The 23,563-nt window shown below is 37.3% G+C and overlaps 1 protein-coding gene across 6 annotated transcripts in view; it reads left to right on the top strand.

Moving 5' to 3' along the window:
* The window catches only part of LOC150109418 (basement membrane-specific heparan sulfate proteoglycan core protein-like), a 1,783,738-nt gene that overhangs the window by 975,419 nt on the left and 784,756 nt on the right, over window positions 1-23,563 (top strand). For all 6 annotated transcript variants that reach the window (XM_090413063.1, XM_090413041.1, XM_090413033.1 and 3 more), the window contains 2 exons: window positions 2,564-2,656; window positions 21,237-21,320. In XM_090413063.1, coding sequence (XP_090269189.1) covers window positions 2,564-2,656; window positions 21,237-21,320 — 177 coding nt within the window. The remainder of the gene's footprint in view (window positions 1-2,563; window positions 2,657-21,236; window positions 21,321-23,563) is intronic.

Below are 23,563 nucleotides of genomic sequence, written 5' to 3'. Positions count from 1 at the left end.
TTGCTAGACCAAGCAATCTTTCCTGGGTCATTGCTTCACAAATAATTTCTAATCAGTTTAAGCTTGGAAAAACTTCTTTCCGCACTTGCTACGCTAACAGGAATTGTTAGCGTAGCAATGGCACCTCTGCAATATGGCTGAACGAGCACCCATATTAAGCTGCACCGTGAGGCAGGCTGCCTCTATGCTACACCCTGTCGATGGTACTGGTTATGAGTGATGTATTGTTGTAAGGGAGGACCACATTTATTATCAAGTTACTTTGAGAATCTGATTTTGGCTTTTTGTTTTTGACTATTGTCTTCTTGTACCCATTTGTTGCTGAATTAAACTATTCATTTACTATTTTTGTGAATGTTTTTTCACATCTCATATCATACTGCTTTTCGCTAAATTGCATACAAATTAATCATACAGTTTTTGAGTTATGATTTTTCTTGGTTTCTTAATTTACAAAAACTAGTGCATGCATGTGTGTCTGCACATGCACGCACGTGCGTGCACACACAAAATACAAGGGAGCACTCTTATCTTTTTCACCAAAAGGCTGAAATGTGAAAAGGCAGCTGGAGTATACAGTATTCAACCAGAAATGTTCTGATGCGAAAGTATGCCTTTTGCAGTAGCTACACTGCATGCAGAGGATCTGGTCAGGTCAGATTCCAGATGATTGAATTGAACTTGGATAGTTCCCATCTATAAAAAGCAAAATAAAACTAAATGTAAAAATCATGGAAGAATTTATCTAGTAAGTATCTCAGGTAAATTATCAAATATGCAAATATACTTGAATAGGTTAAGAATATTATAGAAGAGAAACACTGACTAGAATAAGCTGGGTTCATGCCAAGTGAGTGAAAGTGTGTGTGTGTGTGTGTGTGTGTATATATATATATATATATATATTGTAGAGTGAAATTATGGAACTATAACAATAATCTATACCAGCAATTTTCAACCAGTGTCCAGAGCGGCATACTAATGTGGGGCAAAAGTTGTGCCACAAGATTTTGATATAAAGGAATAAAAATTGATGTAAAAGAAATTTTTTTTCTGCATTTTACTTACAAAAGTATATGAGGATATTGATATTTCTGTACTCGATACCTTTCCAGTCAGTTTATTTATTTCACCTACAACTCTCCAAGCAGAACCAAGAAAATATATTCTTCACTCTATCCATATACAACATCCAAGGATCACCTCTTTTTCTGCCCCTTTCTCTTTCCAGATTTTTTTATGGAGAGCTAATCCATGAGAAGTTGGTTAACCTTTAATATGCTAGTGCCATGGATAGGCAATAAAAAACTTATTCAGATTTGATTTTTTTAAAATCTGAATTGTATTCCTTGTGAAATACTTAATTGAAGACTGTTCCAGAGGGCAGCAGTAGAAGGAATAAATGAAGAAGCTGAGAAATTTGGTCTTAATGTTGATATTATATCCAACAGAATTGTTAAGAGTGAATAAAATGTATGCTTTTATTGCTATAATATACATTTATTATAGCCTGTTATTATAGATATGCATCATTGTGTTTACAAATTCCTCCAGTTGTGCGACAATATAGCTTACTCTGTAGCATCTGTGCCATATAAAAACAAGACAGGTTTAATCAGTGAACAACTGAAATCTTTGAGCATTTTTCTTGGAAACACTGCTGAATCAGTTTCAGTTCTGTAAGATCTGAAAGCTTGAAAGAAGATTTCAGGCTTGAAACCTTGGAAGATTTGAGGGTATGCCTATCTACAATCTGACTTCACACAAGGGATATTATGAAACAACGCTTTAAGTTCTTAGAAAAATCATGGGAATGAATGATATCAGCTACAAACTCATATTGAATACAAAACTAACAAAAGATTATCAGATGTTTAATGGCAGGAAGATGACCCATGCGAAGATCAAGATCTATGTGGATTGATGCAGAATTGTCCTAGACGATAGAAATATAAGATCTGACAATATTGGAGTACTGAAAAGTACTAGACTAATTTCTGGGAGAATTGTTCACAAGACATTAGTAATAATGTGAACTTAATCATATGGCACCTGTATACCCTTTGAGGATACATGTCAGGAAATGAATGATTTGATATAGATCACTTATACTACATCTTCAGCCTGAAGTAAATTTCAGTCTCTAAACTAAAGATGCAACTTGAATAAATCCTATATTAAATTTCTAAGTTGTGCAAAGTCTGCTTTAGTCTATTCTATTTCAGCCTCTTTGGACTATGTTAAGTAATAGAAGGAAACGACACCCTTCAAGAAATGCCACCACAGCCAACTAATTTGAAACTTGAAGCATTTTCTGAATTTACAGTTTGATTAAAATCTTGAGTGTCATTAGGCATTGATTAATAAACCTAGTAGCATGAAATAATTTCTGTTTCCTTGTATTAGTTATTAGAAATTATACAGTCTCATTATCTTGCTGAGTTTAACTTCCTATGTTATACTTTTCATGAACTAAAAGAGTTTCTGAATACCTAAATACACAAACAAAAAAAAATAAAAATAAAAAATAAAATAGCATAATTTATCTTCTGATTTATTTTAGGTAGTTTCTTATGGCGGAAGATTAAATTACACACTGGTATATTCCCCTGAAGGAAGAGGTGAACCTAATACTGATCCTGATGTAGAGATTATGGTAATATTTGTATTTGATATTGAAAATTGTTAACTTTACACATTAAGAAATTCATTTTTTATAAGAATTATTTTCATCACTGTAAAAAAATGATGCTATATAAACTTCATTTTAAAGTTGTTTGCTATTTCTGTGCTTGATACCTTTCCAGGCAGTTCATTTCTTTCACCTACAGCTCTCCAAGCAGAACCCTTTCTCTATCCAGATTTTTTTATGGAGAGCCAATCTGTGAGAAGTTGGTTAACCTATAATATGCTAGTACCATGGATATAGAATAAGGAACTTATTCAGATTTGATTTTAAAAACTGTGGATTGTATTCCTTGTGAAACACTTAGTGGAAGACTGTTCCAGAGGGCAGCAGTAGAAGGAATAAATGAAGCTGAGAAATTTGGTCTCTGGGTTTGGAGTTGAACTGTGAAGGAGTGTTGGTTAGCAGCTGCATATGTGAATGGATATGCAAGACACTACAAAGAATTATTGATTCTTATTTTTTTGAACAGTGGCCATAGAAATACTGTATATGTCGGCATATAAGAAGACTCAAATACTACAGAAAACTCCTTGAAATCATTGGTTGTCTTATACGGCGAGTATAAAAAGGGAAGCTTAATCATCCAATTATTCTACTCTTCTCGTATGTGATCTTTAAATGGTTTGTTCATGCAGACGTGTAGTGGTTGCAATATTGAAGTTAAACCACCTGGTATAACAGCAATTTTTTTTTTCCTAGAAGACTTTTAGTATTCTCAGTTAAATGACTATGAAACATATCCCATACTGATAAGCTGCATTTCTTCATTATACTGCCTGGTCGCGTGTTCCACACATTATTTAATCATAATTTCACACCATTTTCATCCATCCATCCTTTTTCGTGAAAATGTACAAAAACACCTGAAGGAAATTTTATCTTTGGTTTAGTTTTACATTTGAAGATGATCATTGGTTTTAACTTGGTTCCATCAGCCAAACATGACAACACAACCATAAACCTTGTTTTTTCATGATCTATACTTTGAACTAGCACACTCTTACTACCTTTTAGACTCCTATGTTTCATTGCTTATCACATCAAAGCTCATTGGAGTTTCATCCGTATTTCCAATATTTGACAATAGAAATTTATGTTCTTGTCTCAACTGAATAATAAATTTATGGAAACTGGTAAGTTTGTCAAGATCTATTGGTAGTTTTTGAGCAATTTTCGTTTTTTGTCATATTACCAGATTTTGTCTGTTCATAAAACGATTACACCATCCTGAAGTAGTTTGACATTCTGTAGTTTCATTCAGATTCACTCTTGACCATTTTAGTGCATATGCTCTAATCATATTTCTTGTAACAAGATAACCATTCTGCAACTTGATTTTCCAGTTGTGGCCATCGGGTAATCCCCGTTCTCATCACATTTTTTCTTTGGCAGTTTTTAAAAATACCTTCTTTCTTTCTCCATTCTCTTACCATCTTCTCGGTTATATCAAAGTTTGCTTTGCCATTTCAATTACCGTTATTTTAAATCAAGCTTCATACTTTCTTCATTTTGTTGTTGGTTCCATGATTTTAAATAACAATTTTAATAATTCTAAAATTAAAAAAAAATGAAAAATTATTTAATTAATTAAAATTGGGGATAATCACTTTTAATTAGGGTAATTCACATAAATACTAATCTGTACTATGCAAAAAAAATAATGTATATGCATAGGTATGAAAATAACGGATATAACAACAATACTTAACGTCGCATTAAATATAAGAAAGAAGAAATTGGGGGGGGGGGTCGTCTTATACAATCAACATAAGCTTAAAACCTAAAAATAGCCTAAAATTTAGGCCCTATCTTATACGCCGGTTGTCCTATATGCCGACATATACTGTATATTTATAGAAGATGCAGGCTATGGATCCACCTGACCATTGAACACTGTTCAATGGTCAGGTGGATTTTTGATTTGTTAAGGTTAAGAGCTGTTTGGAGTTGAAGTAACACCTTTAGTGAAAAGAAAGCCTCATTTTTTGGTTGCAAAGGAGGCAATATTTGTGATATGTTTGTGCCAAGAGAGATTTGAGGTTAGTTATTTCAAGAATGTGAATCTCATCTTGAATAGAGATTTGAGTATTGCCAAGGGTAAGTTTGAAAGCATTCTCTTTTGTGAGAAATAATGCAGAGCTCTGTTTTGCTGATGTTGAAGTTGATGATGTTATCCAAGCCCCATTGATGAATGTTTTTAAGATCAGAATTTAAAGCAGTAGTAGAGATAAGAGTTCTGGAGGTTGCAGTGATTTGTGCATTGCAAGGTTTGTCAAATGAAAAAAAGAGGAATGTAATCTTTGTCATCATCAAAACTATATACTGGATTGGCAGTCAGCTACAGTAGATTGTTTATATGAAGAAGGAAGAGGGTTAGTGAGAGAACAGAGCCTTGTGGAACCCCAGCAGTAGTTGTATACATACACTTGGAGTGAACATCTGGCTAGAAAGCTAGCTACTGAATTGCAGAATTCAGGCAGACCGAATGATGGGAGTTTCTTAATAAACCTTTGTGCCAAACTCAGTCAAGATCTTTGGAGAGATCAAGAGCAACCACTTGAGATTCAGCAAAACTTTCCATGGTGTTTGTCCAGAGATGGCTGACATAGGCTAGTAGGACTAGGACCCCTGTTGGACAGAATCTATACTGTCAGTCATTTATTAGATGAGTCTTCAAGATAGTGTGGGAATTGGCTGTTGATGGTTCTTTCTGTTATTTTAGGAAGTATTGAGGTGAGAGAAATCAGATGGTAGTTTGAAGGCAAAGATTTGTTACCCTTTTACATTGTATATGGTTAGTTTCCAAACTGCAGGATAGATACAAGTGGAATAAGAAAGTATAAATAAGCAGCATAAAGTGGGAGTCAACTCTGGGGCACTTTTAGAACAGTTGGAAGGATGCCATTAGGGGCGGGAGTTTTTTATGGTACGGATAGCTTGAGCAAAATATTTCCGATTTCTTTCTGGTGAAAGGTCAAATGCAGCATTTAGTGCTGAGTGTTTGGAATGCTTGGGACATTTCCAATGATTAGCTATGCAAGAATTGGAGGAGAATTAGGAATTCAGGAGGTTGGCTTTTTCTGTCAGTGATGATGCAATAGTACCATCTGGGTGTAATAGCAGCAGGCATAGTGTTAGTCAAAGTTATGGCTGATATCTTTGGCTAGCGCACAGAAGATGTGGCTGCCATTTGGGCAGGATGCAAGTTTCCTGCTTTTAGCTCTCTGAGTCAGTTTTTCATGTGGTAATACTTTTTTTGCAGCTATTCTAGACTTTGGTGTAGTCAGTATAGGAAGATGGAGTTTGGGATTGCAGTATGCCTGACTCTTCTTTTGTACAGCCTTAGGACACTTGTTGGAGAACCGAAGCTTAGACAGGGTGATGAAAATTTAGGGTGAATTGGGAAATTAATGTTTTCATACCATTGAGAATTTGATTCTTTCTGTAAGTAGGTTTGGCTTAGGTTGCTGGAAACAAGGAAATGATGCATAGAATAGAATTTGTCAGTATCATCCCAGTTGCTTTCTGGTAATGCTATACCATGCATGGATGTAAGTAGTTTTGTTTATGTTGCTCCATGGGAGAAGAGATCTGCACTACATTATGGACTGAGCTGCAGAGAGGGCAGACAACATTTACAGCATACTTAGGTGGGTCACTGGTGAGGAAGAGATCCCAGGTGTTTGGAGAGGTTGGGATTGTCTGATGTTCTTGTGGGCATGTGGATAATTTGTGGGAGATCATTTGCGATTGCAAAAGTCTCAGCTTTTCTACCTACTTGATTGATTTGTGCACTTGGAAGCAGGCAGCCAGCTGGTGTTGTGGACATTGAAGTCTCTGAGGAAGAACACTTCATTGTTTGGAGGGTTAGTTTGAAGAAAATCAACATTTAAGTTCAAGTGATTGAAGAGTTCAGAGTGGTTGTTGGCATTAGGAGAGTATTAAAGACAGCATGTGAATTTGATAGAATGAGGTAAGATGATTTTAAGCCAAAGGAGTCAAAATGGGGAGATTCCAGGTTACTTTCTGGCATGATATATTGGAGTGAACATATGCACAGTTCACCTCCGAGACAAAAAGGAGTTTGTGTGTATAGTTGGGAAAGCAGAAGTTGAGATTTGTGTTTCTATCAGTAAGACTAGGTGAGATTTTCAGACTAGGTTTTCAGACAGAAGGGTATAAAATGATATTCAACCATGTCTTACTTATTCTAACAATTTTTGGCAAATAAATTCACTCAACGAAACCATTTCATCTTCTTATTTCTGATACTCCTGGCATTTGTAAATAAACACAGTAGTTCACTTTTAGGTGTATAACCAGCCTTATCCAAGCATCTTGTTGCTTGTGATTTCCCTGCCACACCCGCTCTTGTCCAGTCACCTTTATCACCTACTCCATATATTTGTTCAGTCTCAACTACCCCACTCACATCAAATCCATTTCATTCCTATCTTTGCTGATCATCCCCATAATTTCACCCCAGTTTCTCTTGCAATCCTGTTCTCTCTTCATCTCTCATGCTACTACTACTATTTCCTATTGCCAATAACTTTTGTCTCTTCTGTACCACTCTCCTGATCTTTCACTTCACCTCTTACTTCTGATTTCTTGCTTGCATCACCCACTGCACTTCTATCTCTAGTAACTGTTTCTCCAGTTCACTCACTCCAAAGCCATTCAGATGGAAATGTCTTTATGTCTGTTTAATTTCATTCTTTCCTCAAAACCAGGCTGGCCTGGTTAGCTTATCTGCTTTCCAGCCAAAAGGCTGTTGGTTCGAATTCCACCGTGGACATGGATGTTTGTGATTGTCTGTGAAAATACTGGTAGTGGGCTGTAGATGGCATTGATGTAGATGATATATAGTTGTAGTTCACTGTAGTTGGTGGATTGAGTTGTAGAGTGGGTGCCCTCCCTCGATAAGTCTTTGGACTCCTTAGAGGTGTCACATAATAATAATAGTAATAAAAATACATACCATACATCCACAAACTGCACTTCCTTCTTCTCACACAGCTCTGGCAGCATATCATTCATGATTCTGGTTTTCCATCTCAACTCATCATCATACCTTGGCAACAAACTGACATTCTTTCCCACTATCCTGTTATCTTTCACTCTCTTTAATAGCCTTCTAATTATGTTGCTCATTTCCTACTCGTATCCAAAACTTGAATTAACTTGCTCATTCCTCCTTCTGGATAGCAGACCTTATGGGCTTTCTTATTAACACGTTCGCTGCCAACTACGAGTATACTCGTAGTGGGTAAACCTGCTTCACAAGCCAGCTACGAGTATACTCGTATGACGCTTACCGCCGGGAACGAGATTATTGTAGTGACCTTGAAGAAGAGAAAATCCTTGGCTTGTGGGGCTAGCATCAAAACTGTGTAATCTCATAGACCGTATATGCTCTGTACAAGCCAACTACGAGTATACTCGTAGGACGTTTACCTCTGGTAATGAGATTATCGTACTGACCTTGAAGAAGTAAAACTGCTCGGCGTAGGGGAACAGACCATGTCAAAGTAGCGTGGCAGCGAACGTGTTAACTAATTCTCTAATAATGGAATCTCCATATCATTCGCCACCTCTTTTTTTCTTTCATTATATTGTTTTGCATTCTTTTGTTTGTTTCTACTAAACATTAAATATCACATCTCATATTTCTCATTTCATTATGAATTACTTTTTCTTCAAATCTTACACTTCAATCTTGCTCTGTCTCACCTTGTAGTCTTCTGCCACACTTTTCCATTTCCTCATTCCTTCCTTTTGCTTCCATATCACTTACTTTCTTGCATTCTTCACTCTCTGTCTCACTAACTTTTGATCCACTTCTTTCATAAAAGGTGGGCAATGTTGCACAGACACTGACAAATACTACTGTCATGACAATTATATATGCCACCATGCAGCTTTTCTTTCTGCAGGTGATTTGACTTTTGACTCATCCTGTTGTCTCTCCACAGTTCTTTCAAGTAGAATGGAATACTCTGATGGTTACACAGATGGTTTAAAATCAGAGATTAGTGCAGGGGGTCTTCAACCTTTGAGACAGTGTGGGTTTCCATGGATGCGAAGTGCATGTTAAAATTGTAATACCATTGATGTTACATTGAAATTTATGATGGATTCGAAGCTTTTGAGGATGCCTATTTGATCTTTAATGGCCGGTAAGGTGGTTAAGAATGTAGATAGGAGTCGGTTCATGATAAGTAAATACAATCAATACTTGAAAAAAGATAATTTAATGAAGAAAACTTTCATTTTCACAATGTCAATGGGCAGCTTGGCAATGTTTTTCCTTGACTAGCTTGTCGATGTTGGCATCAGTGTTGGAAGTCGCTATCCTCAGAATATTCTCGAGATGTTGGTTTGTAATCTGAGTCTTGTCTTGAACTTCACATGCTTCATTCTGGAGAAAAACTGCTCACATAAGTATGTGCTTCCTAACAAAGTGCACATCTTCAAAGCATGCCAGCGAAGATTAGGGAATGCATCCTCAGCAATGTAGTCTTTGTAAAATGTAAGCAAGGGCACATTGAATAATTTTTCTCTCAAAAAAAGAGTTGTTTTGGAGTTCAAGCAGGTCCATTTGTACTGAGCCTGGCATTTCAGCAGCATTGACACTGAATGGCATTGAAAATAAATCTAAAGAAGACTGTTGGTTACGAAAATCACTAAATCTCTCTTCGAACTCGCTTTGCAACATGGCTAATTTTGTAGCGTATTCATCAAGAGATGAACAGTTGGACTCAGTGAGAAGCTGAAAATGAGTTGAGTCTTTTTTTGCGAGTTGTGCCTCTCAAAGTTTGAGCTTAGCCACAAAAGCTTTGATGTGATCAAAAGAGTGTGCACCAGTTGATCTTTGGATTGTAGCTGCATATTTAGGTCATTCATATGCAACGAGATGTCAGTCACAAAGGCAAAGTCTGTCATCCACTTTGGATTGCTGAATTCTGCAATTGGCTTCCCCTTGGTTTGCATGAACTGCTGTATTTTGCTCCTTAAGTCACTCTTTTAAGAACCTTCCCTCTGCTCAACCAACGCACATCACTATAATAAACCACATCGCCGTGATCCGCTTCGCACTCTTGGGTCAAAAACTCTTGGAATTGACGATGATTCAATCCTCTTGCCCTAATAATGTAGATGACAGTCACAATAACTTTCATGTGAATCTAATCCAATAGTTTTGATATGCCACCTCTAGTTCAAGTTCTTTCCGTAGCAGTGCAATAAAACCTTCGTTCTTTCCCACCATACCAGGGGCACAATCAGTTACCGCACCCTCGCGGTTGGTTAAGCTGAGGTCGAAATGCTGGAGCATTTTCTTGGCAGCTTCGAGAATATCAGTGCCTTTCGTCATTCCCTTCATAAGTACAAGTGCTAGCAGTTCTTCTGTCACATTGAATTGTTGATCAATGCCACGGAAAAAGATAGCCAGTTGTGCTGTATCCTTCACATCTGTGCTCTCATCTAAAGCAAGTGAATATGACTTAAATTCAGATGACAGGTTTTTTTTTAAAGTTCCTTCAGTGTTGTTGGCAAGTTCTTCAACACGTTGTATTACAGTTACCCCAGACAAACTTGGTTTTTTAAACACTTCCTTATTATTTGGGCACAGAATTTCCCCAGCAGCGATGAGACACTCTTTCACAAACTTGCCATCGAAGAAGGCTTTTGATTTTTTAGCAATTTTTTTCAGCTATTACATAACTTACTTTGACACATGCTTCACTCTCTTCCCTCTGCCTTTTAAACATATCCTGGTGGCATTTTAAATCAATTTGGAGACGATTCACTTTGTCCACACGAAGCTGCCCTGCATGCATTGTCTCATAGTGTCGATTTATATTGTATACTTTTGATACTGACATCGACTCACGACAAATTAAACACATTGACTTTTTTTTATTGTCATCTACTATATGAACAGAGTTGAACTAATCTGTTCAAATTACAATGCCCTAACCAATGAACTAAATCACATCCTCAACACTTTCTCAGCCAATGGCTACCCCCCCAAAAAAAAAAAAAAATTCAAAAAATATTGAAAGCAGTAACCCCCCCCACACACACACACACACACATATCCACACAAAGGATTACTCTAAATCCATCACCATTCCCTACATCCGAGGCACCTCAGAAAAAATTACCAAAATCCTTAAAAAACATGACGACCTCTTGTTACAGGCCATGTAGAAAATTGGCATCCCTTATCCGTTCCACTGAAGACCAACCACTCCCCCTAGACCTACCTGGTGTATACCAGGTCCCTTGCAGTTGTAAGTTGTCCTGCTTTGGCCAAACAGGCAGGACAGCGAATATCAGAATTTCAGAACACAAGGACTACATCTGGTTTCACCAGTACAGCCACTCTGGTCTTGCAGACCATGCTCTGGATACATGCCACAGAATATGGTGAAAGAAAGCCACAATAATACACCATAGCAAGTTCAAATTTGAAAGACTATTCATGAAATCAGCCTAACCCCTAAGAAACATGCCAAACCTTAACAAATTTGGTTGCATGATACTGCCTCAAATTTGGGAGGCTTACATCAGGAGACCTTCAGCCCAATGGCCAAGAATATCTACATAGCCCGCTAGGGGTCACCATCACAACTTTTAGGAAAACCATAAGTTTCTCGCTTCTTTTCTCATTTACTATGTTTAGTCCTGCGTGCACGTGTCTTTATTATAAGTTCCTTTGAAGATGGCAATGTGATATTGCTGAAATATTGGAAATATATTAAAGTTTAATTTAATGTATATTCTATTGTACATTGTAATTTCCTTAAGTTGTTTAGTAAGCATGTATAACCAATGTTTAAGCCTTTCTACGAGATTACTAGCATGATAAAAGGGAAGCATTTAAGTCACTTATACTTTGTAGCTGACATAATCAAGTTCAAATGAACTGTAGACCTGTATTGGCTTCTATCAGTTTGTAGGTCTACAAACTGATAGAAGCCACATAAGGGTGCAGCCAGGCAACATGTGAAACCTAGGTTCTTCTCTGTGTGTGTGTGTAGAATGAGTTACCATGAATGCTAAGTGTGTCTTCTGTGAATGTTTTCAAACAGGGATCTGATCATATTTAGGCATGTTGTGGTCTGAAAGCGTCTCTCTATTGATGAGCCCTAAAGAATACAGAAGTTACATTAAATAACTAAATATAAACACAAACATAATAAACTTTTGACGAAGCAAACAAATGAATCACTAGATCTGCCTAAGAAAACAGTATCAAGACGAGATAAATGCTGTTTTGGCTGGAAACCATTTGAATGACTGCAATTTGTTATTCAAAAGCTAATCACCACTTTTGCCTAAAAAAGGAAAACTTTTTATCAACATATTCTCTATACTGACAGATGGCTGTGAAATATTGACATTATAAGAAACTTGATATAAATTTAAAAGGTCTTAGATTTAAGAGGCATAGATTAGAGGGAAGAAAGGGTGCATGGTAAGATGGAAGTGGAAGTTACATAGTTACTAAGGGATGATTATCTGAAACGGCATGCAAAAAAAGGAAACTAGGAGTTGAGAGGGCTAGATCTAGTAATATCATCAGAAGATATATCCATAACTAAAGTTGCCACAATCTTTGATTGGGGAAGTGATGATGTAGCCTTGTCCTGGAAGATTACTAAATTGCTAAACATGTGCCAATCTCCATTAAAAATGGGTTACATATGGAACTACAAAGTTGGCAATTACAACAAATTTACATGGCAACCTGGAGTTATCATCATTAGTGTTCTGTCTCTTGATAGGTCCAATGGTATAACTCATCAGATTCTCTTCCTCCAATTTCCTGTCTCTTGCTTCCTCCTTCATTTCCTGATATCTTCTTGTTCCCGTTATATCATCAAGTATCGTTAGTCGTCTTCTTCCTCTTGGTCGCTTTCTTTCAATTTTCCCTTCTATCATTCTTTTCAGTAGGCTGTCTCCTCTTAATACATGTCCTATCCAGTTATGCTTTCTTCTTCTTATGGTCTTTAGTAAATTCCTTTCTTCTTCAACTCTTGGTAATACTTCTTCATTGGTGATTTTTTCAGTCCACTTTATTTTCTCTGTTCTTCTCCATAACCACATTTCAAATGCCTCCAACATTTTAGCTTCTTTCTTCCTAATTGTCCATGTTTCTGACCCATATAAGATCATACTCCAAATATAGCACTTAATAAGCCTTTTCTTTAGATTTTTATTCATTTTATTAATAAACACATTTTTCTTGCTATAAAAGGCATATTTTCCTTTGTTAATTCTTTCTTTTATTTCCATGATCCATTAGTGGTTCTCAGTAAGATCTGCAAAATACTCGTCTACAGCTGCAATTGTCTCTTGATTCAAAGACAAATGCAACCAGCCAGAAAGTGTTTGTTTTGGGAAGAGACAGAAGTCAGAGGGAACCAAATCTGGGGAATAGGGTGGATATTCCAACAATTCGTAGTGCAGAACCCTTAATTTTCCCATTGCTAAAACACCTTTGTTGGGTAGATGCATTGTGCTGATGAAGATAATTTTTTTCTTCTACAAACCTGGTCTTTTCTCGTGAATTTTTTTTTCTCTAGTCTGGTTTCAAGATTGGAATAATGTTCCTCGGTTATTGTTTTACCCTTTTCAAGATAATTAATAATCTAAATGCCATTAGCATCCGAAAACACCGATACCCATGACCTTTTCTGCTGGTGGAAACGACTGTCTTCTTTGGCGCTGAACCGGTTTCTGTCCACTGTTTTGACTGCTGTTCAGATTCTGGTGTGTAATGGTGTATCCAAGTCTCATTCGCAATAATAAATCAACGCATAAAATCAGTTTTATTCTTGTTAAAATGCTCCATGCACTGCTGTGAGCAAGCTCAGCACCCGTCTTGTGCAAAGCTTTTTCATTTGCAATTCTTTGGGCAAAATATATCCTACATGTTCTTTTGAAATGCTTATAGTCTCAGCAATTTCACACACTTTGACTCGCCGGTCTTCCAATACCATATCTTGCACTTGATCAATGATTTCTGGTGTTTTTACACTTTTTTGGACATCCTTCACGTGGATCATCTTAAAGGCTGGTACAGCTGCATTTAAATTCAGCAGTCCATTTTTTAATTGTCGAAAACGAAGGAGAAGAGTGCTTGTAAACTTTTATGAATTTCGAGTGAATTTCTTTTGCCGTTAAACCTTCTTTTACAAAGAATTTTATAACCACAGGATACACAATTTTATCCATTTCAAGGTATACTGTGACAACACTTTGGCTTCTGACAGCTGTATAAAAAAAATTACTTGATAGAATGACTTTCACATGGATGCTTATGATAAATGTACCCACTTAGAAAAAAAAATCTTGCCAATAGTGTTGCCATTTATGCTAGAGGCCAAGAATTTTTCAGACCACCCACGTATAAAAAAAGTTAGTACTTTTTAAATCTGCTAATCTTTTCTGTCTCCCCCAAAGGGGATAGACATAGACCATTAGATCTATATGTGCTAGGACAATGAAGTAAAGTTTCACATGCTTCTTTATAAAGATATTCTATGAGGAAACGACTTTTATGAAGGCCTCTCGTCTTGTTCCAATAAACTGTTTAGTGTCAGTAGCATGCTCCGCAACTGCAGGCTCATGGTATATAAGGCCTGTGTTTTTGTAGATGAATAAAACCATATCCTCTGGTTTGTCCAAAATAAGATAACCCACAAGAGCAAGGAATCTGGTATATGCCTGGTAACTCCTTAGGAAAAGCAAGAAAGGTGGAGCATGCTACTGGCACTAAAAAATAGTTTATTGGAACAAGACTAGTCCTTCATAAAAGTTGTTTCCTCATAGAACATTTTATAAAGAAATGTGAAACTTTACTTCATTGTTCTAACTTAAAGAAATCCAATAGTCTGTCTTTTTCCTCCATTTTTGGGAAATTCTTCATTGGGAAGGCTTTTCCTCAGAATTGAGATAAAAATGGGATAAAAGATTTCTGGAGTAGCTGGTTTGGTGAGTCAGCAGTTTAATTCGGTTGAATATGTTCCTTTATAAGTTTAGTAGAAATGTGAGGGATGAGTCAGTGTACTAGCTGTGAAATGTACACTTTGCGGAGTGCGGTCGGAGTGTGGTTAGAAGATAATAAAGGATTGAATGTGTGTAGAAAATGCAGGGAGAATGCGGAATTGAAGTGTATTTCAGATCATTAGTGTGATATTTTTGTCAACCTTCAGAATGAAGGAAACAGGGATATTACAAGAAACGGCAAGGTTGTACATGAAAATTGTGAGAGTGTGAATGTAGAAAGTGTGAATGATAGTATAAATGGTTTCTCAGAGAACAAAAAAGATGAGATAGATGCATTGAGTGAGATCGCGTTGTTGAATAGTGCGATAGAAAGAGCAAAACAGCAGCTAGAGTGCACGAACTAAAGTAGACTGAATGAACCAACCAATAATAAAAGGTATGACAGGAAAAATAGACATATGAATGTGAACATGAACAAAATGAAGGATAGAGTGCTGTATGGAGACTCGTTAGTACGAGGTGTGTTAGTAGAGGATTTGACAAAATCATACCAACCTGGTGCGACCATAAAGGACGTAACTGCGTCTATTAGAGAGCAAAAGGAAAGGGTGAAAGAAATGATTGTTGTGGCAGGTACGAATGATTTGAAAGGAGATAAAATGGAAATGATAGAAGACCTGAATGAATTGTTTGAGGTAGCAAAAGAAAAGAGTGAGAGAGTTAGAATGATTAGTCTTTTGCCACGGTATGACAGTGAAATGTTTAAAAGGAGGGCTATAATTGCAAATGACTTTATGCGTGGGTTATGTATGACGAGTGGTGTGGAATTTGTGGATGTGTGGAGTGAGTTTGATGGGCGAAAGGATCTATATAAGATGGATGGCTTGCATTTGAATGGTTACGGTGTAAGAAGACTTGAGAAAGTGTTGCTGAATGTAGTGGATGTGCAAATTCAGGGAAACTAGATTTGTTAGGGGGGGGGGAGTAGAGATACAGTCCTTATGGAGGCAGTTGAATGTAAGAATGAATATAATATGCCAGAGCAAATAAGGACAACAAATCTGAGTGGGATAGTTGATATAAGGCATCAAGGTAGGGTTGGGGCTAATGGGGGTCTTAAATTCATGTACACTAGGAACAAGAAGGAAGAGTTTTTGGCCATGGTTGGCACTTCCAGACCACAGGTTATAGGTATTAGTGAAACATGGCTGACTGTAGATGATATAACTAGTGGGATTGAATGTGATGGGTATAGTGTGTTCAGGAATGACAGAGAGAATAAAATGGGGGGAGGAGTATTGTTGATGATAGCTGATGAGCTCCAGCCAAGGAGAATAGAAGTTGAATTGCAGGATAGAGAAAAGAGCACATTTGAGGCCATTTGGTGTGAGATTGTGGCTAGCAGAACTAAATATACAATTGGGTGCTGCTATAGACCAGGTGATGGAAAAGATGGTGGTGATAGTATGCACAAGCAAATAGAAGAAATGGGTGGAAGGAGGGTGATTATTATGGGAGATTTCAACTATGGTCGAATTGATTGGAGTGAGGAGAGGACACACGGGAGGAAGGAACTAGATTTTATGCGGTTATTAAGGGATAATTATCTGCGACAGCATGTAATGGAAAATACTAGGGGTCAGAGAGTACTTGACCTAGTAATTACATCTGAGGATTTGGCTGTAACAAATATGACCACATTGCCACCAATCGGTGAGAGTGATCATAGGGTCTTAACTTGGGAGGTGGCTAAAGGTGTAGAATTTTCAATTAAGACAGGGTACATGTGGAATTATCGGGCTGGAAAGTATGACAAGCTTAGGAGTTTGATTGGTTCAGTGCCATGGCATGTACAACTGCAAGGACTAGAAGTTGATAGTACATGGGAGGTAGTTAAGAAGTGCTTGCAAGAAGCAATGGCTGACTGTATACCTAGAGTCCGAATAATAAATCAAGTAGGGGTTAAATGGATGAATAATACCATTAAGCTTGAGTTGCAAAAAAAGAAACAACTATGGAGGGAATTTAAGGAGAAGGGTGACCGGCAGGCACATGAACGGTATAAAGCACAGGCCAGAAGGGTGACGAGTGTGGTAAGAAAAGCAAAAAAGGATTACGAAAGAACATTGGCCATGCAGGCTAAAGAGAATCCTAAACAGTTTTTTAGATATGTAGCAAGTAAAAGGAAAAATGTACATGGCAGATTGATTTTAAAGAATGCCGATAGTAGGGAGGTAACTGAATCAGTTGAGATAGTTGAGTTACTGAGTGAGCACTTTGCAAAAGTATATCATCCAGGTGGTGACATTGCAGAAACGAATAAACCAGTAGATTATACGGGAATTGTGGTTAATGAAGTGGAGGTGAGTAGTCTATTGCATAACCTCAATGTCAATACATCTGTGGGATTGGATGGTATACCAGCTCATGTTGTACGAGAAGCAGCTAAAGAATTGTCAGTACCCTTGACCATTTTGTTTAATTTGAGTCTCGGGTCTGGGTTAGTCCCGAGCGGGTGGAAAGAGGGGAAAATAGTTCCACTGCATAAAGGTGGTTCCAAGACTGCTGTAGTAAATTACCGACCGATTAGCATATCAGGAATCATTTTCAAGGTCTTAGAGAAAATAGTCAAGAGGAAAATACAAGATTGGATAGAAGAAAATGGGATACTGTATCGGGGACAGCATGGTTTTGTGAAGGGTAGGTCATGCCTCAGTAACTTGCTCACGTATTATAACACAGTGACGGCTGAACTGGATAAGGGTAATGGGTTTACGGTGATTCTACTGGACCTTGCCAAGGCCTTTGACAGGATTCCACATGGAATTCTAATCAGTAAATTGCAGCATATGGGAATGGACATAGGGTTGGTGAGATGGATAGGAGGGTGGTTGACGGAGAGATAGCAGAGAGTGGTTTACTCGGGAGTAGAGTCCACAAGACGGCCTGTGACTAGTGGTGTGCCACAAGGATCTGTTCTTGGACCACTGCTGTTTAATTTGTTCATAAATGATATAGGAAATGATCTGAGAGGAACAGTTCATTTGTTTGCGGATGATGCGAAGTTGGGTAGGGCAATAGTGAATGCAGATGACGTCAAAATTTTTCAGGATGATTTGGATAGATTGGAGGTCTGGGCTAAGGAGAATGGATGTCAGTTTAATGTGGCAAAATGTAAGGTTATGCATTTTGGGGTGAAAAGATTGGCGGCAGTTTACTGCATTGGTGGAACCGTGCTCCAGGAAATTGATGAGGCACGAGATTTAGGAGTGTTGGTAGATAAGGAATTGAAATTTAGGGGACACATTGCAAAAGTGACCAAAACAGCTCATCAAATCACTTGGTTGCTGAAGAATATGATGACAAGCAGAGACAAGCAGGTTATTGTTCCTCTGTATCGAGCCTTGATAAGACCCCATCTAGACTACTGTGCTCAGATTTGGTCACCTAGGTTTCTTCTTGATGGGGAGGAGGTGGAGAGGATCCAGAGGCGAGTGACCAAGATGATAGCAGGTCTGTGGAATGAACCGTATGAGAACAGGTTGAGGATTTGTGGGTTGCAAAAATTGGTTGATAGGCGGAGGAGGGGAGATATGATTGAGACATTCAAATTACTGAAGGGTTTCTATAAAATTGATTCAGAAGATATTTTTGAGAACAGGGCTGGTTGTGGGAGGACTAGGGGACATCCATGGAAACTGGGCAAAAGTGTGGTTAGTAAAGGTGTTAGAGCTGGGTTCTTTACTTTTAGAGTAGTGAATGAGTGGAATGCGCTCCCTGAGTCTGTGGTGGACGCTGTGACAGTGAATGAGTTTAAGGCGAGGTATGATAGATACTGTATGAATGTCAAATAGTTGTGATGAATATGATTTGAGGCCTCCCTCGATGAGTCCAATGACTCCCTGGAGTTGCCCGTAATAATAGTAATAATAATAATAGATGCTAGAAGAGACATGCAGAAAGCAATCATCCAGGGGAAGACAGTGACTGAAGTGAATCTGTAAGAGAAGGGTCATCATCCAACGAAATCGCGCTCTTAACATGAACAGCATAAAAATTATGAGAGGTCATAGATGCACTACCTAAAATATGAGACTAGTATCCTAAGGTTGGGTAGATTTGTACAGGGGTAAGTACAAATGTAATGGCCCAAGCTGCTGCCCAACATCCTTTTACAATACACCTCGAAACCCACAGAACAACTTTCTTCTCCTCCTCATTCATCCCTGCTACTGCAGTACTGTGGAACAGTCTTCCCCCTGACATATTTCCCAAAGAATGCAATATACAGGCATTCAAATCAAATGTAAACAAGTTTCTCCTTTCACAACCCATCATCCATATACGGTACTAACGTACTATAGGTTGGCCAGCCGACTTCCTGTATATGGGCCCAACATAAAAAAAAAAATTTAAAAAATTAAAAAAGCAAAAAAAGGAAGCAAGTCTTTTGGAAGTATGCTATACAAGTATTGTGATTTTGTCAGGAAAGTAGGAATAAGTCACTCTGAGACGAGAGATCTGGTCTTGATGTTATGCTGAGCATTAGTAAAGGTATGTGTATAAGTACTAAGGTTTTTTGTGAGAAAACACAAAACTATTTTGGAAGCATCGAAGATGACTATTTTGTTATTGCCCTATTTCAGGATGGTGTGGACATCATTCTTTATAGAACTTATTGTGGATCATGAAGCTTTAAGATGTTTGATCAGCACTGCATGATTTGTCACATAAGTAGAATGAATTGAGACTGTTAACAATGCTATAAAACTTTGCTGATGATGTCAAGTTGAAGAGAATTATAGGTAGCTCTGCTGCTGTCATTTCCCTTCAGGAAGATTTGAAGACTTTTGACCTGGACAGAGGAAGTGGGATTATAGTTTTAATATTAAGTGCAAGGTGTTGCATTTTTGAGTGCAGAAATATAAGGCTGTGTATTATATTGATCATGCCATTCTGCAGTACTTGGATGAGACTTGGGAGTGATGGTTGACAATAGACTGAAGTTTAGAGGGCAATATTAGACACTATTAGGGCTTTGGAATGCTGGCTATGGAGAGAGTTTGAAGAAATGTGGTTTGCTGAGTTTGGTAGATAGGAGAGAAGAGGTGATATGATAGACATTTAAGTTAGTGAGAGGATTTTATCGGATTAATCCAGATGCCATCCCTGAAAGTTATGTAAGAATGTGATGAAGAGAAGTGTGAGGAGTAATTTTTTACATGGAGAATTGTCAGTGAAATGAACATTACCAGAATGTGATGTGTTCTTAATTTAAGGAGTGTTAAGGATTTTAAGATTTGATATGATAAATAGGTTGTCAGTTAAATGACCCTCCTGTGATTAGTTTGGGAGGTGGGTGGAACTGCACTGAATATTATAGGTGTTGATTAAGGACTTCTCCATTACTTTGGACAATACTGAGGTGAGAGCAGTAAGATGATAGTTTGAAGGTAGACATCCTTTTTTTTTTTTTTTCCTCTTTGTGTGTGTGTGTGTGTGTGTGGTCTTGCTTCCATGCTGTAGGGTGGGTGCTAGTTGAGTATAATATAATGTATTATTATTACACAACACTTCCAGGGACTCCTCCATTCGCCACTACCTCCATCATCTACACTAACGCCATCTACTGTTGACCACCACCACTAGTATTTTCACAGAAAAACATCCATGCACCGCAGGATTCGAATCCGCAGCCTTTTGGCTGGAGAGCAGATACGCTAATCACTCAGCCAACCAGGCTGGCAAAATTATCCCCATCTTAAAACCAGATGATAAAGATGATCATGTATAGATGATAAAGAACAAGTACTAGTTCAGGAGAACATCTCTCAAGCACAATTTTTGCAATTCCATTAGGACTAGCAGGTTTTTTTTTGTTATTCAGGTGTTTCAAAGATTGTGCTGTCTTTCTAGCAGAAGACAACAGGAAGCAATAAAGCCTGTGATGAAGTGTTCCAAGTAAAAGAAGTGATTTGGCTTGTCATCTATGCAAGAGCTAGCCGAGAAGAAAATGTCAGATGGTCAGCCTTGTTCAAGGCTGACTGTCCAACATTCATTACATTTATTAATTACTTAAAGATATCATTCAGTGAAGTATTTGTGAAAATAGAGACTATCCAACTTAATTAAATGATGGATGAAAATAAATATTTTGTTTTCAAAATCTTCAGACTGATGTTAAAAGGAGAATTACATTCGATGTTCAGGAGTTACCGTATTTGGCTAGACTTCAAGAGACTTGACAGAATCTCAAATTAACAATTTCAATTAACTTATGAGTGCAGTTTCAGTTCAAATGAAAGATAAGATTTAGTTTTATTTTGCCAGTCCTCCCACACTTTTATAATCTTCCTAAGAGTGCATAAATCAAACACCATACTTTAATCATTAGTTAATTCTAGTTAATTATTTAATTCATTGAGCAATTCTGTGTATAAATGGATAAAATATCTGATTGGATGATTTTACCAGATACAAATAATTCAGTTTTTTTTTTTTTTTTTTTTTTTAAATAATAATAAAGGGCAATGGTATAATCCTTATCTACAGACATCCTGAAGCAATTCGACCTGGATCAGTTCATGCAATCTCTATACCTATGTATGAGGTAAGTGCAATATTGATTATTATAAGTATCTCCATGGAGTCCAGAGAAATATTGTGGGAGAGCTGCACTAACTTTTGCCATTATACACACAAAGTCAATCATACCTCTCCATAAACTCATTCATCATCAAAACACTCAAATAATTCTGACAATCAATTTCACTCATTCACTGCTCTCCTTACACAATTTCCACAAATGATCCCTAGTTCTCTAACTGTCATATATTGAAAAATTTCCTTTGCATTGATTTTATAAAATCCTTTTAATATCTTTATACATTTTTATCATGTTCCTTCTTTTCTTTCTTTCAATGAAAGTTTGTTGCCCATGCACTTTCAATTTATCCTCATAGGGAGCCTTCTACAGACTTGTCTGTGTTGGTCCCTTGTCTCTGAATCTGCTCTACCATATCCCAATCCCCAAGAAACACAGATGACCAAATCTGTATACAGTACTCAAGATGCAGCTGAATACTAGCTTTATAAAGAGGAATAATAACTTCCCTATCTTTGGTTGATAGCATGTTTCCAAGTAATCCTTTCAGTAATTTTATAAACTTTTGTAGTATGTCTTCTAAAGATCAACTTTCTGTCCAACATTAACATCAAGTCATAAGTTTCCTACAATCCACTGTCATCAGTCTGATGCACAGTATCCTTTACAACTGAAGTGCATAACCTTACTTTTTTGCATCATTACATTGACAAGCATTATTCTTCACCCATAATGTCAATTTATTTAAATCATCCTGCAGGATAACTATATTGCTTTTATCAACCATTGCACTCCCTAGTTTTACATCGCAAACAGCTGAAAATCCTCCCATAAATCTTTCTCTATAACGCTGATATACAAGTTAAAGGATAATGGCTTCACTAGTACAGAACCCTTAGGTACTCCACTAGTTGCCCTCATTCTCCTAGATTTCACTGTTGTTTGTCTCTTGTTCTCTAGTGTATGTCTGTCAGCCACTCCTGTATCAATATTACTACTAGCTTCATATCCATTCCCATTTCTTCAACTTTTGTAATAGGTTTCCATATTGTCTTCTATCAAATGCCTTTCCAAAGTCTAGCAGTATAATGGTGTAGCCATATCTTTATCTATTTCTGCTGTGACTTTATTGTAAAATATGAATAAATTACTTAAACAGGACCTATCCTTTAGTATTGTGTCCCTACCCACTGTAAGATTTTATATTTAACCAACTTTTCCAACACTGTAACTACCATGCCTAATATATTAATTGGTCTGTAATTTGCTGCTTCTGTCTTAGAATCACCTTTATCTAATGGAACTATCTTACCCTCTGTCTATTTCCTTGCCAGAGCTGAGACTTAGATTGAATAACTTCATCAAAGGCAATGCCATTTATTTTGCACATTCACATAGTACACGTGCTGGCATGCCATCTGGTCTCACTGCTGTATTCACATTTATATTTTTCAGTATGCTGAGTGCTTCCTGTTAGAGTACCTCAAAGTTCAGATAGATGAACAGGAGGGTGTTCAGGTCGCTAATGTGACAGATGAGCAACCTCAAAATCTCCAGCTGGATGAATGCACATTACAAAATGATTACCCTTGTCTGTAAAGGATACAATGTAAGCATGCTAGTTTACTCACTACTACTACTTATCCAGATTACTTTCAGCCAATTCTTTCTTGCTCTCATTCATATTTCTTGCATCTTTCATTATCACATTCTCAGTACATTTTTGCTATATTTCCCTACATCCTTAATATTAGTCACTCCATTCTCCTACTTTTCACATGACTTGCATTTCTTGCATTCACACATGAAACATTTATGATGCTCTCTTTCTCTTTCTCTCACTTTGGCAATGAATACATAGAACATACACTGTCTCATACAAAATCTCTCCTGCTGAATTCAGTAAATAAGAAAGCCTTGGCTGCCATTTTCCTTGTATGCATTGGTGAAATGAAAAACTTTCTGAAAGATATCCTGTTTTAAATTTCAAAAGCACATGATCAACTTTACAGTCTAAAGTAAGTCAGATATAACCAAAAATAATTACTAAGAGGTTGTTTGCTAAGAGGTTGCCCTCGCACTACCACAGAGCACGAAGATAGATTTGGGGTTATAACAGTAAAATGTAATCGATGCATCATGGCAGGTCAGCTTGCAAGACATCTGACAAGTAGATCTATACACCCAAAGGCCTGTCTTCATCCCTTTATCCACAGCTCATCATAGAGCATGTTTTCAGTGGTGTTGTA

Source organism: Typopeltis vanoorti, chromosome 2 (assembly GCF_054136105.1).
Source record: "Typopeltis vanoorti isolate ZY-2024b chromosome 2, IOZ_Tvanoo_1.0, whole genome shotgun sequence".
Lineage (NCBI taxonomy): Eukaryota > Metazoa > Arthropoda > Arachnida > Uropygi > Thelyphonidae > Typopeltis > Typopeltis vanoorti.
Note: the sequence above shows the minus strand (reverse complement) of the source record. Positions and strands in the feature narration are given on the sequence as shown.